Raw genomic sequence first — 14,955 nt, forward strand, 5'->3', positions numbered from 1 at the left:
TCAGACACATTTTCTCATTTGATACCAACAACTATCCTTCTGAATATCTTCATTTCACAAATAAATAAATAGATATACAATGAATTAGTGGTAAATCCAGACCTGGTGTTCTGTATAATCTCTTTCTCACCCTATCATATTTCCTCTTCACTCCATCACCACATAACAATTTGCTACATCTTCTGTCCCGTTCCTAATGCAGTTTCTTTTTATTGCCAATTCGCTTTATATCTGTTTGTATAAGAATCTGTTCCTTCTATAAACCAGTAATTATGAAAGATCAGAGTAAGTTTACAGGTAAAAGCGTAGCCTCAAGTAAGATATTTAGGGATAAAATATAAAAATCACTATCTTTGAAGTAATAGTCAATCTACTACCACTGGCAATTGCTATTTATTTGCCTTTATCCTTTCAGCTTCTTCCAGCCAAGATTAGTCTGACCATAGTGGTTTTGAGGGGAGGCTTACATCCTGGGTTTATTACTTGTCATCCATGGAAAAGCTACTTAATCTACCCATGCCTCATTTTTCCTATCTGTAAAATAGGTGATGATAACAATAGCATGTACCTCATTGTCTTACTGAAAAAAATTATATTAGATAATAAATGGAAAGTGCATAGCATAGTCCCTAGTATGGTGTAAGCACTGAATAACTGTTGGTTATTCTTCCTGTTGCAAAGCTTCCTGAAATATAGTCATATGAATTTTGAATTTTGTTCTGTAAAAGGTTTTTATTTTGTCAGTAATAATTACCAACTCTTAGGTTCATATTAAGATATGAACAGTATTCACATATCACATATCTAGTGTGACTCTATATGTGATTCACATATCACATATCTAGTTTTCTATTTCTCTGCCCACCTAAGGTAAACTTCATAAATCGATATTTATTGAGTAACTTTTATAGACTCTTACAGGCTCCACTGTTGTGGTTCTCAACTGGGGATAACTTTTCACTGCCAGGAGATATTTGGCAATATCTGGAGATATTTTTCATCAGCAGCGCTGGGAAGTGCTACTGGCATCCAGTGGGCTGAGGCCGGGGATGCTACTAAATATCCTAGAATGCACAGGACAGACCCTATAACAAAGCATTACTCAGCCCCAAATGTCAACAGTGCTTCACTATTGAGAAATCCTGCTCTGTTGAAAAGAGGGGAAGCAGAAGACATCGTCACTGCCAACAGATTAGTTAGAAAATGCCTATCAGGTAATACAAATGTGTTCATAATGATACCTGTTAACGTGGGGACAGGTATCACTTCATCTTCATTTCATCCTCAGAACTGACTGGATTCATGAGAAGGTGTGCAAATATGGACACAACTGCATGTTTAAATAAGTCACAGTGGCCTTGAAAAATATGCCTTAAAGTCCTCTGGTTTACAAGGAATCTTAACCTTGGTTGTTCACAAAAAATCTTAATATAAAAATCAGGTATTATATACCAAAAGACTCTTTCCAACCACTTGCCATATTATTTATTGAAGCTACTTGTTGAGGGGCTACAAATTATCTTTTTAAAGTGAAGACTACATAGTAGGAGCGCTAGTTTAAGTAACACAAGTTGATATGTTATATGGCATTTTGAGTGGATATAATCAAATGGTATTTATTGACTGGTAAATTATCGTTTTATGTATATTAAAATATTTCATTTTCACAGTCAGTTGAATTAACTGATGTTTACTGGCATCTGCCTTTGGTTGAGCTATTATTTGTTCTTACTGTTTTCTTGCTCAAGATAAAATCATTCTCTTTTTTTACCTGCTGAACACTTTCTTTTGGCGATCTGAAACCTATGCACCAAACGACGATTTGTATTGGACTTTTGTGATAAATTTTCGGTAGAGATAGTTGTGTGTGTGAACATGTGTGTGTGTGTGTGTGTGTGTGTGTTTATTTAGGTTTCCACTTAAAGTTCAGTGCCAAAGCTACCGTACTTATACATTTTCTAAATGTGCTTTAAGCAATAAGTTGTACAACATTTTTAGAACATGTGTTAAGCTATTTCTCTAAGAATGGAGCCCTTAACAAAACATAAGCACTCTGCATGAGATCTTAGCAGCAAAGTGCTTAAAAGATAAAGTAAGAATTGGTACCATGGGAAGAACACCAGCTGTAGAACGCACAGGTCCATTATGAGAAGTATGGTAGTGGGTAGGGAGAAAATGATTTAATCAGGAGTAAAACCGATTTTATTATAAGGGCACGCAGGGGGTGTGGCACCATAGTGAGAGGGACATTTCAAAATATCTGACAGATTTCAACAACGTGAAAAACCCGTTCTTTAAAGTGACAGTAAACCCCATCAGGTCTCCCTTTTTGATGCTATTGTTAACAGTTGACTGTTTAAAGCTGGCCTGCTAAGATGCTGTCGTCCTATTTCAATAGTGTGTAGCCAAATAAAAGACTAATTGTTGAAATACAATCAATCAAAAATGATTGCAGGGCAGAAAGAAGGTCTCCTCTGCTGATTTTGTTGTGGATCAAATTATTGTGTTATGGCCGAGGTAGGAATGAAGGCTGAAAGGGGAGAAGAAAATAGCCCGTCTGAAATAAACAGATTCACCTTCATTCCTTCTCTTTGCAAACAGCCAATTGAGCAAGAACATAACTTACTAGCCCTGGGAGTAATAGTCCATTTAGAAAAAAAGATCTGATAAAGATTTCGGCTAATATTTTTAAAAGGACATGAAGACTATTAGCAGAACAGCCCATGCAGAGATCCCCTATAGTGACAGTTCTCAGCTTTTCTTACATTTTTGGTGTCAATTCTCCTCTGCATTCATAAAACGGACACAAGCAAGCATCTGAATGTGAGCTTCAGACATCGGTAAGGAAACACAATTCTAGTTGACCAAATACCTATTAAGTTCTGGCCAAGATCCTCTGCTTTCCCATTAACCCCCGGGTTGTCCAGAATGATTAGCTTTAGTTTTCATTAAGCCCAGAATCCAAAATCTTTTCTGTGTTGTACGTTCAGAAAGACAAACGCTGTGGATCAGCAGCAATGCTTTTATGCCTGCTTCCTTTTAGTTGTATGCAAAGATGTCACTTTCAGACCCTATTACATCCACTTTTTGGGTGAGAATGATTCCAGACTTTCATACTGAGACGAAAAGGAAAGAAATAATTGCCCAGCGTCTCTTTATTTCTTCTAAGAACTTTATTGTGGCCTTTATTTTCTTTAATATTTAAATGTCTCAACTCACTCAAGCTTCCCAAGCAAACATTTCCGTTATTTCTAAGAGGAGTTGGTAAGCACTTGTGGTTTGTCTTTAGTGTGTTATCATTTTTGACAGCTTTGCATAGCCTACGTAGGCCAACAGGGGTCTGTCTAATATTGTTGCTGGGCACATTTTCCTTGCTGAGATGAAAACTAAAAAAAGATATTTTTGAAGCAGTAAGAAGGAATTAATATCCTTTCTCACTCACTATTCTATTCCTTGCTGACTTTATATTCAGTGAAAAAAGGAAAAAAGTGTTACCCATTATTCCCTTGTACATAGCAAGGCTAACACATGTAAAGCAATAACTCATTTTCTATTGCCATGTTTAGCATATGTCTCCTGTTGGCTCAGCAAGGCCTTTAGGCCGGTCCCTTGAGCCGGCCATCATTGGCAACTCTTAGCCCCTCGGCCTCAAAACCAAATAGCTTTGAATCATGTTGAGCTGTGATGCTAATTTTCATACTGATGCATTATGGGAATAAATGTATCTGACATACTGTGTCAATGGCACTGTCTCTTTGTGTCTCTTGTTTTTTGTTAGCTGCACTCCTACAGATGGTATTCCATTGAAAATGTTCCCGTCCTACGGAAAAAAGGGAAAAAAAAAAAAAACCATGCACAGCACCAAACCTCTAGGTGCAGAAGGCTGTTAACGGTTGCTGATGATAGTAGGCAAACATTAACATAATAATTAGTGTCTTGTAATTGTTTCATTAAAACCAGTTGTTCCATTTCTCCTCGTGTTTTCCCAGAAGAGAAGCTGAATTTGGACGACAGCCAGTGGGAGGACATCCACGTTGTCACCGGAGCACTGAAGATGTTTTTCCGGGAGCTGCCTGAGCCGCTCTTCCCTTACAGCTTCTTTGAGCGGTTTGTGGAGGCGATCAGTAAGTACCTTACAGACAGGAGCGGTTGGTGCAATAACCTGGCAGTGTGGAATTACTATTAAGTAAATAATAAGAATGGTGATAATAGCAATCATGGTGATGATAATATCCCCAATGCTCCACAGCTTTCATTTTAGTTTTGGTGTTTTTGATGGCTTATTCTTATTTCTGCAATATTATCTAAGTGTTTTGAAAAATTAAGAAAAAAAGAAGAAGGCATCCTGTTTAGGGTGGCCAGTTTTCAACTAAGCCTCCTCAAATGAAAATAGCTTCTCATGCAATCTGCTTTACAGGGGCCACCTTCCGCCTCCCTAGCCCCTACCTTTATACTTTCCGAATCACAGTGAGTTTAACTGAGTTCAAGGAGATTTTGAAAAAGAACCGAAGCGAATTACATTTCATTAAAGAGGTGTTAAATCATCAGCTGAGGCATCACCTTCTCAAGGCTTGCTCACCCTACACCCACCAACACTAGTAAAGAGCTGGCTACAGTTTGCGTACAAAGTGTGAATATTAAGTAATGGAAAGTTTCTTCTGTTAAGCTGGTGGCCTTATGGGAGGTTGAGTTGTATCACTTACTAGCCAATAGTCGTTGTATACTCCCTGAAACTTCCTTTCTATTATTTTCTCATTCATAACACACGCACACACGCGTGTGCACACACACGTAAAAACGAATGAATGAATGAATGAAAATCTTTCCAAATGCAAGGAAACTTCTGCTATTGATTCTCGGAGCAGCAACGATTAGTGCATCTCTAAATTTAACATCTTAGGGTGTACTTACTATGATTGTGACAGCTTGGAAAAAGTTTCCTGGCAAGCAAGCTGATTCAAGGAGGAAAAAGAAAGAAGAAAGAAAGGTAAAATTAAAAAGCTTGCAAGCCTGGCAGGAGCTTAATTAAAGTCCAAATGAGAATAATCTCCAAGAAAAAAAAGTGCTCTACTTAGGAGGTCTGATCTTGGATGGCTGTGTGTACAGTGTTCCCATTAGGGGGAGTGGGATATGGGGAGCCTGTTGGAAACAGCCCCTCAATATGCCCTTTTATTCTGTTTTTCATTTCACAAAAGTCTTCACGCTTGTTTAAAGCACTGGCAAAATGATATCAAGAAGAATAAAGCAGAGCTTATTCTCCCAAGGTCTTTCTCTTGCTGCCTGCTCACAATTTCAGATGTTGTTGTTGTTGAATAGAGTAGCAGTGCTTTAAATATGGGTTTTGAAGCGAGGCTGGAGCTCGTATTCCCTGTCAGAGTTTTTATTTCATGAGCCCTCTGCTTCTCGAGAAGAACAGTATTTTATAGTTCCCAGGCTCTCTTAACTTCTTTTTAAAAGGAGGAATAAAGAAAAAATAAACAAGCATGAATTTCCCTAACAGTTTATTCTGATATTCCATCTTGGAACACTCAAGCATGGAAGATTACTCATAATGCGAAGACAGTGTTCTGGTAAGACGTTGGGGGCTTTTGCATTTGGGTACATATTTCTGATTACGTATGTTTAGAGAATTCATACAAATTTCACATCGTGGTCGCCATACTTTTAAGTGAGAATTGTCTCATTTGGAAATATGCTTGTGCATGTGCTGATGTGAGGGCTATGATGTAGGATACCCATCGTTTAAGCTTCCTTTAGTTAACCTGATTCTGAAGATATTAGGCAAGCCATTCCCTTAGTCTAAGAGATGTGGGAAGCAGGCCCTCGAACCCATGAGAGGTTGTGTCCTTTGAATTTCCATAAAGAGGAGGATGATCTCTGGTCTGTCCTAGACTTGACTCCAAACTGGACAGAATTTCAGAATTATTGGCATGGTCAGAACTTAACAAAGCAGAATTGAGGTAGGCAGCGTGATGTTGTGACTGATGGCTATTGAGAGGATTTTTTCCAACACCTGTCAAATAGGCTATGGAGAAAATGAACGAGAGAGTGCTTTAGAAAGTCCTTTAAAGATGTAAGATACTGAGCAAATGCTAACAGTGTTTCTCCAGATGAGCTTCATTTGAGAAGGTAATCTAGAAGCAAAGAGACGGGAGTTTTTCCTTCATTGCTCAAGGCAAGGAGAATCACCCTCAGCAGGCTTGCCTTACCTAACTCATGTAGTACATAGTATTTTTAAGATGTCAGATGGAGGGACTAACCAAGAGGCTGATATGGCTGAGAAATATGATGTTGGAAAGGGACATATGTTTGCTAATCCATGCATTTTTGACATTAGTTCTCGAATTCTCAACTCAGCTTGAGGTTGTAGTTCATGTTTAAATATCCTTAAGCAATGGCAGAATGGCCACATAGTTCCTTGGAAATGGCAAAACCACACCAGAGGAGGCACTTTTACTCCACGGTGCACTAACTGAGTAAAAAAGTGTTTCCAAAATATAAGGACATCCATATCCAGTCCCAGAGAAGTGCTGGGCTTTATCATAGCTCTCGCTGCCTCTTGTAAAATCTATACCATGAGAAGCTCAACAGACCTGCCCATGAATTCTTCACTCTTTATGAAAAGGAACCAGCCAGGTGAGGTCCGTCTGCAGGGGAGATGTCCCTATAGGCTGGCTCTAGGCTTCTTTGATCATCTTCATCCATCACTTCTTTGCTCTGTACCTGTGGAAGGTTGACCCTAGCCAACTGTATCACAGAGGTGCTCTTGAGGGCTGGCTTCCTGCTGCTACAGTCAGTGGAAGTCTCTGGTGATAGATGGCAGAGGGAGGGGGAAGGAAAAGACCAACCAGTTTTTTTAGTTTATCCTCCACCCCCTATCCCTTGCCCACCCATCTGCCTCAGATAGCTTCTCTACCTGAGGATCCATGATGTCCTCCATGTCTTCAGCCCATTCTGGTTCCATCTTCCATCTGGTGATGTGGACCCTCCTCCCTTTGTCCCTCCAGCCTGGTAGTGGCTTCCTGCAGTGGCTGGTTTCTTGGTGACTTCAGGCTTCCTTATTTGGCTCTCAGCTTCTTCATCACATGGGTAACCAGTTCCCTGCATCAAAATCATTCCCTCTGTTGGTGTAAATGCTTGAAGTGATGTCTGGTCTCTGGTTAGCCACTAGCAAAACTCCACGCCAGTCACTGTCATGGTTCATGTAGCTATAACGTTATTTTCCTTTACTGTTTCACTGCCCCCAAGCCCAGTTTGTGAAGGCTTAAGATTTCTGTTTGGCCCCAAATTGAGAGATCTTCTGTTACCCTTTCATGACAGAGTGAAAAGATGAATAGACCAAAAGGAATAGACCAACTGGAATGCTTTGCTTCTGAAGAAGAAATGTTTTTTCGTGTACAAGCAATTAATGATCATTTGTGCTATTTGAAATACTGTTAATTTTTATTATATGTTTGAAAGTCATCATTACATATTCCAAGAAGAGGAAACAGAAGGCATTTACTTTTTTAAGTAGTTTCTTTTTGGACCAAAAACAAGCATTAATATGATAAGAACCAACAATTGCCATAGTGATTCCCTGTCTGATAACACCCATTGGGGTAACAAAAACACTAGCGATTGTTTCATATTTCAGAATCCAAGTACTGCAGCTATTGATCTGAAATTCTATACTTGAGGTCAATGCAACTGGGTCACCTGCAGGTTATTTCATGGGGATTTAACCCACTGACTGCAAGGACTCAATTCTCTGGAAATGACTTGTGTTGAAGGCATTATTAATACTGTAAATGTGAACTCAGTACAAAAACATGACTTTAGAGTTTTATGATAGGTGATGCAATCTTGTGGCTAAAAGCCTGCAGGGGGTCTGGACATTTCCAGTACATCTAAATCCTATGAAATGTATGAAGTTTTTCCTCTATTCCCATCTCTTTTGTTCTGGTAACTCTACCGATCCAAAGAAAAGAGACAACAAACAGTGTCTTTTCTATTTTACTATCTGCATTTTTCCAAAATTCCTGGGTAAGGGAAAGAGAGGAGGAAAACTTGTTGACACTTTTTATAATTATCTAATTTATTTCTGAAAATAACACAGGAGACACAGAAGAAATGGAAAAATCATGTGGAAGGTAATTTCTAGCTCATAAAGTTACTATGAGAATAATACAACATAACATTTTCTTTATATTAGGTGCTCAATAAATGATTTGAAAGAAATTCATTTTTCAGAGGAAAAAAGTAAGTCACAAAATATTTCCCAAGTTCATATGGCTCAGAAGATTAGGTTTAGCATTAAGCTGCAGACTCTAAAACATAAATACTTTCCATCATCCTACATTGCATTTCTGGGACTGTTTATCTAAAAGAAATCTTACTGGAAGAATAACTAACAACTAACGAGCTGTTGCCAAATATCTGTCTGTTACATCATCCTATATAAAACCTATATATCCCATATCATTCTATGTAAGATCGTGTCATTTCTGTCTTTTTTTTTAACCAAGTTTAGAATGAAATGATCAGAAATTTTAGTATTGGAGTTCTAGGTTAGAAATAAGTTAAAACTTTCCAAGAGTGAGCTATGTTTCAATATTTACTATTAGATATTAAAAGCATCAGTGCTTTAAATATTGCCCTCTTTGAGTACATTTTAACCCGCCACTGTATTATTTTTGTAACCAATTGTTCACCTATCCCCTTTTGAAATTCATTTAGATATATACAATGTTACTTTCCTATTTCATAGGAGTACCTGTTTCAAGCTGAAGTGTTATTAATGTTCCTTTTTACAGTTCTTCACTTTTATCAAATTACAACATGCACCAAACCAGATTCTATAGAGGAGTTTATGATGAAAAGTGATGGATTGGGCCCTATCACTTCACATCTCCAGGCTTATTCATGAGAGGAAACCTCCTTCAACTATTTCAGTTTTCATCTCTTTTAGTAGTTACTTTCATAACTCTGGATAATATCTCTACTTCTTGACTTATCTACTATAGATAATACCTAATATGAAATATTAATTTATTCTACTTCACTTCCTCCAGCATTTGATCGTCATATTATTATATGTAGATGTTGAATAATACACATAAACCTCTGTTTCTTGTTTCATTCAGCATTCTACAGTAACTCCTAACTTTCCTTTGTAAGGTAAATATATTTTCCTTTCTACCCTTTCCTTTACCTCTCTTCCTTTCTTTCACAATCTCTGGTTATTAACTCCTTTAAATTTTAATAGTTTGACCAATTAGAAAACTAATAAACAGTGTTGATATTTGCATTACTATGAGTTTGTAAGTCTTGTTCATTACCTGTCCAAGAGGTTTCACAAAGATTCCTTCTTTAGAATTCACTGTCACAATCCCTACACTTGTCAAAGAGTGTTCCTCACCAGGTCCAATAGAATCTATTTTATTACACTCCAAAAGTTGCTTAAACTCTTGGCCACATTTGGTTCCCTTTATAGTTGGATCGTGCTTTTCTTGTGCAGATTTTTTATTTATTTTTTTCCTGGCGTCTGTAATTGCTTTTCTTTTTCTTTGCTTTTTTTCTTTTATAATGTCCTTACTCATTTCTGACACTATTGCACAGAGTCCCGATTTACCAGGATGGCTTCTTTCTAGAGGCTTCTGCCATTCTAATTCATATTGGAGTGGTGCTTCCAGGGCTGCTTCAGGGTGTTCAGATTTCTTTTTGTTTTCTGAATTAGAGGCACTGGTTCCTATAGGACATGTGTATTAGTTTCCTATTGCTGCCGTAACAAATTACCTTGAATTCAGTGGCCTAAAATAACAGTGATTTATTACCACATATTTCTGTAGGACAGAAGTCTGAAGCTTAGTCTCACTGAGCTAAAATCAGAGTGCCGGAAGGACTATATTCTGGAGGCTCTGCAGGAGAATCCACTTCCTTGCTTTTTCTAGCTTCTAGAGGTTGCCTGCATGCCTTAGCCAGTGGTCCCCTTCCACCTCCTTCACAGGCAGCAGTCACATGACATCACATCACTCTGACCTCTTCTGTAGTCAGTCTCTCTCTGACTTTCTCCTCAGTCCATTTTCCAGTTTTGAGGACCTTTGTGATTATATTGGGCACCCCCTGGATCATCCAGGATACTTCCCCATCTCAAGGTCCTTAATTTAATCATATCTACAAAATCTCTTCTGCCATGTAAAGTAACATATTCACATTCTCTAGGAAGTAAAGTATGGACATCTCTATGGAGCCATTTTTTTTTTTTGCCTACACCTTCTCTACACCCATGTCACAAATGCGCTTCATCCATCAATTTTCATCTTCCTGTCTCAAATCTAAAGAATCATCAGAGCTGAGATAACAGTGAAACCATAGGTTGATTAGTAGATGAGCGGGAAATAAAGAGAAACGACCTCGTGAATTTCCTTACAAGATGTTTTATCTATTATTTGTGTGGGATAGGCTTAGAGATTTGTGTCAGGCCTGGGCCAAAGCTCATTTATTCAAGGACTGTCTGATAATTTCACCTTGGTCACCTTCACCTCAGCTCTGTGCTGCTCTTGCTAGAGCATGATTTAGGGTTTGTTGATTTGTTGTATTCTAAATTTCCAAAGTTGCCTTTTGTGTATAAAAAGAACTACTTTTCCTTCCACCCCTGAGCAGGGCCCCATCATGGGAATGCAATCAATGCTAACTCCAAGATCAAAACAACCTTATGGGTCCAATAGCAGTCCCCTTATCCTCATTTTCAGTTACTCTTAAACAATATTATATATATAATGTTTATTATATATCATGTTTATTATGCATCATATTGTTATATATCGTGTTTATTTAATATATGTGCATATACATATATATATATGTATTTATGTATATAACACTTGGAGATTAGGCAAGCCAGCAACAAACTGAGACAGTAAAGATACTTCATACAAGTCTTCAATTTAAAGGTTGTAGTCACACACTCATTTAAAGACAATATTTATGCCTAGTTTTGCTACACACTGATCAGTTAAGGAGTAAAACAAATTGTGAGAAATGGTATCCATAAGGTTGACTAAGCATCTTTAAAATCAAGGCACCGAAGGTAGAGCATACCCCATGCCTAGTCCTTAAATATAGCTCATCCTACTATACATCTGTCAGTCACACCATCCTCGTGTAAAAATGATCTAGGGCTTCCCTGGTGGTGTAGTGGTTGAGAGTCCGCCTGCCGATGCAGGGGACACGGGTTCGTGCCCCGGTCCGGGAAAATCCCACATGCCGCGGAGCGGCTGGGCCCGTGAGCCATGGCCACTGAGCCTGCGCGTCTGGAGCCTGTGCTCCGCAACGGGAGAGGCCACAACAGTGAGAGGCCCACATACCGCAAAAAAAAAAAAAAAAAAATCTAAATTAAAGACATTGCCTTATGTCAGAAAGTATCTATTGCATGTCTTAATGGTTTTTTTCCTATGGCCGTCATGCCATTTTACCTTTAAACTATACTTTCAATAAGTAATTGGGAAAATAAACTAGTCAAGTATATTTGCAAATGTTTTCTTTACTCTTGACTTTATCTTGCCCTTTGGTCAAACTATTTCTGATGCATCATCAACTCCATGATGACACTCTGGGAGAAAAGAAACAGAGCTTGCAAGGCACTTGACTACGAATAGCTGCTAAACATGAAAGCATGATAGTGACAAATTACCTTAAGACCAGAGAAAGGAAAAAACAGGGTTTAAAGGGTCACCACAGAGAAAGCAGAGATATAAAAATAATGTTGTAGAAAAATATTCTCTACAGCACCATTTCAAGGAAATTTGAAATTAAAATAAAGGTAGATTTTACAAATACTCCCCTTTAACTACAGTTTCCACTGCAAGGTCACAGACTTGGCGGGGTTTTTGTTGTGGTTGCTTTTTAATCAGTGTGTTTGTGTGTGTGTGTGTGTGTGTGTGTGTGTTTTAGCAAACTAGAAATTTTATGGCTGATGCCTAGCTTGTCTCTTAACTCATTCTAATTATATTCATAATTAAATTGTAAAAAAAAATAGTTGACTAGAGCCAAATGGCTTGCACAGGTGTCTTTTTGTAGGAATGGTTTAGTGCTAGATAATAAACAACTGGACCTCCATCTACTTAATTTGGCTTAATGAAAAGTCCTTTATAAGTAAAACTAGAAGGTGATTCAGAACTAAAATTGGACCTCGACGCTGAGATTAATTGAGTGGTAACACATCAGCTCCATTAGAAAACGTGGTGCTTGTCTTTTTGCTTTTCCTTAAAACTTTCTTGCACTTCTTTCTTCCATAGCCTTATGAGGTCAGTTTTCAAAGCAATAAACTTCAAGCTGAGCGATGAGCCAGTCAGCCTTCATGAGTCAGCTTCCTGAGCATCCCTGCTCCCACTGAAGAGAGGTGCTTTTAAAAAATATATAGCAAAATGCAGAATTTCTCGTCAGTACCTCAGTGGAAAACAGTTATCGTGACCCTGTCCTCTAATGTAGATTTAGGTCACTGGTTTTCATGGGCTGTTATCAGGGTCACAGCATCACTAGATCCTAATGAAAATGAGGGTTTGTGGCCTTTGAGATGCCAGTCTCATTTCACATTCTCAGGTTAACACCAGTACTGCTTTGTGATCACCACAGAGAGACCTTCCAAAAAGTTTTCTGCCGACCCACTCCCAACTCTGATTCTGGCCACATTTCTGGGAGAATGACCTCTCCTACTTCCCCAGTAGGTTTCTTTTCTCTCACCCAGTCCAGCGTGGTTCTAATTATAAAGATAAGCTAATGCTGCAACTGGCTTGCCGTTTCCTTTTGAGGAAAAGCCAAATTCTTTGTGAGGTCTTCTAAGCCCTTCATGTCTGGTTACCTGAAAGTTCTCTTGCCTGGACCATGTCCTTCAAGCCCGCTGATCTCCTGGCCTTTCCTTGAATACCCCAGGTATATGGAGGGTCTTTGTCTGCTCAACCCCTCTGCTACAGGCATGTCCCCATGTTGCCACTCACATGTTCACTTTTCAGTGAGGCCTACCTCATCAGAGAAGCTAACATTTCTGCCTGTGGGGCACACCACCACCTCCATTCAAATTCTGAGTCCACTATTTACTACCTTTAAGACCTTGAGCAAGTCCTCAACCTCTCTTCACCTCAATTTCTACAACTAGAAAAAGGATGTAAAAGTAGTATCTTCCCCATGGGGGCTGTAGGGAGTTTAATGAGATGCTAATTATGACAAGGCACTTATTTACGGGTTTCTGGCACGTGACATTCAGTGAACGTCAGCTAGTAATATCAAATCAGTGTACAATCAGCCTATCCTTCGGGTCACACTCTCAAATGACCTTCCTGTCCATTCCCACAATCTTTCCACTCCTCCGATAACGTGTCTCAAGTGACACATATGATCATCTTTATTCTGCTTTAATATTTGTTTCCAAAATTCCAGACAGCACCAAATATGTTTAAGATAATAATCCAGGATATTCTCTTGCTTTGAGATCCAGCACATCCCACTTTTCTTTATCTCATGACATCTCTCCTTTGTTCTGTCAGCAGTTCCCAGCCCAACTCCACCTGATTATTCCAAAGCCTGTTACTTCATTATAGAACACACATCTCAATCATAACTCAGAGGCTAACCATCTTCTCCAACCTGACGCTGCCTTACTTCTACTGGATATTAATAAATGTGACATTGATAGTGACACCAGAAAAGACAACTTCAAAGTAATGCCTTCTCCCAATTGGGAAATTAGCTTCCTTGCTGATGGTGTTCCTGTGTTTTCTCTTGTGAAGGTTATAGGCTCATTGGCAGGAGAGGAGTTTAGGGTGTGGAAGGGGGAGGCTAGACACCTGCCTGTGCACATATCTGTAACACTGTAGATCTTTCTCACAGAAAAAAACATTCAAAGAGTTGTCAACTAAACCGTATTCGACAAGAAGTCATTCCTCCTCATACACAACGCATAGACACAGGGACACACACACACACTCACGCACATTCTCCAAAGCGGAAATGTTTCATTTTTTTTCTTTTCAGCTCTCACAACTCATGACATGCTAGCTTTAAAAGGTAGACTCATTTTGGAGAATTCCCTGGCGGTCCAGTGGTTAGGACTCCACGATTTCACTGACGAGGGCCCAGTTCAATCCCTGGTCGGGGAATTAAGATCCCACAAGCCACGCGGTACGGCCAAAAAGAAAAAACTTTTACAATTATCTCAAGAGAACTTTCCTATTACTCTCCCTGAGCTATTTTTGAACCTTGATATGGGGTAAGAACTGATCCCTTACCTTGTTTCCTCTTGCTTGCTTACAGGCAGGTACATGCTCTCATCGGCTCAGGCACCTGTCCTTACTCTAATTCTCCACCTCTCAGTTGATAACAGAGTTTTCTTCTAATAACTTCTAGGGCTATCACGGGCTCCTTGAAATGCAACATGTCTTCATTGGCTCACTCTTTATTGTTTTGGAGAGTTAAACTTTAGAAGTGATGTCTGCCAGAGTACTATACATCTCCTGGGGGAATTCTGCTCATGTTGGAACAGCACAATATACTTGCTGAGAATTGCCATGTGGTTTGGAGATTGGAGCCTTTCCCTAAGGATCGACTCACACATTTTCTACCTACACTTTGGGAAACAGAAACATGGAAAATGGATACCCTTTTATAGAAAGCAAGTAGCAGTGCTGGTTTTATAAGTTAAAGTAATATGCTTGAAAAAACAAAAGCAAGCACATATTTTTTTAAAAATCCATGCACGACAGAAAAAAGTTGCACTGGATAATTACGAGTTTCCTCCTTTCATTGACTTATTTATAGTTTTCTATTTAAATGTGCAGTCCCTTTTATTTCATGCAACACCTTCACTTTTCAGAAAATTGAAACTCTAAAAGGGGAAATGTCTAAGGCCCTGAGTCCATGATTACTGTCTAACCAATCAGCTCTTGGCCCCTTTCTCTTTTACTTTTCACTTGGAGCGTC

At 38.9% G+C, this 14,955-nt stretch overlaps 1 protein-coding gene across 1 annotated transcript in view; it reads left to right on the plus strand.

Moving 5' to 3' along the window:
- The window catches only part of ARHGAP15 (Rho GTPase activating protein 15), a 630,092-nt gene that overhangs the window by 499,553 nt on the left and 115,584 nt on the right, over positions 1–14,955 (plus strand). The window contains exon 12 of the mRNA XM_065880510.1: positions 3,990–4,124. Coding sequence (XP_065736582.1) covers positions 3,990–4,124 — 135 coding nt within the window. The remainder of the gene's footprint in view (positions 1–3,989; positions 4,125–14,955) is intronic.

This window comes from Phocoena phocoena, chromosome 7 (genome assembly GCF_963924675.1).
Source record: "Phocoena phocoena chromosome 7, mPhoPho1.1, whole genome shotgun sequence".
NCBI lineage: Eukaryota > Metazoa > Chordata > Mammalia > Artiodactyla > Phocoenidae > Phocoena > Phocoena phocoena.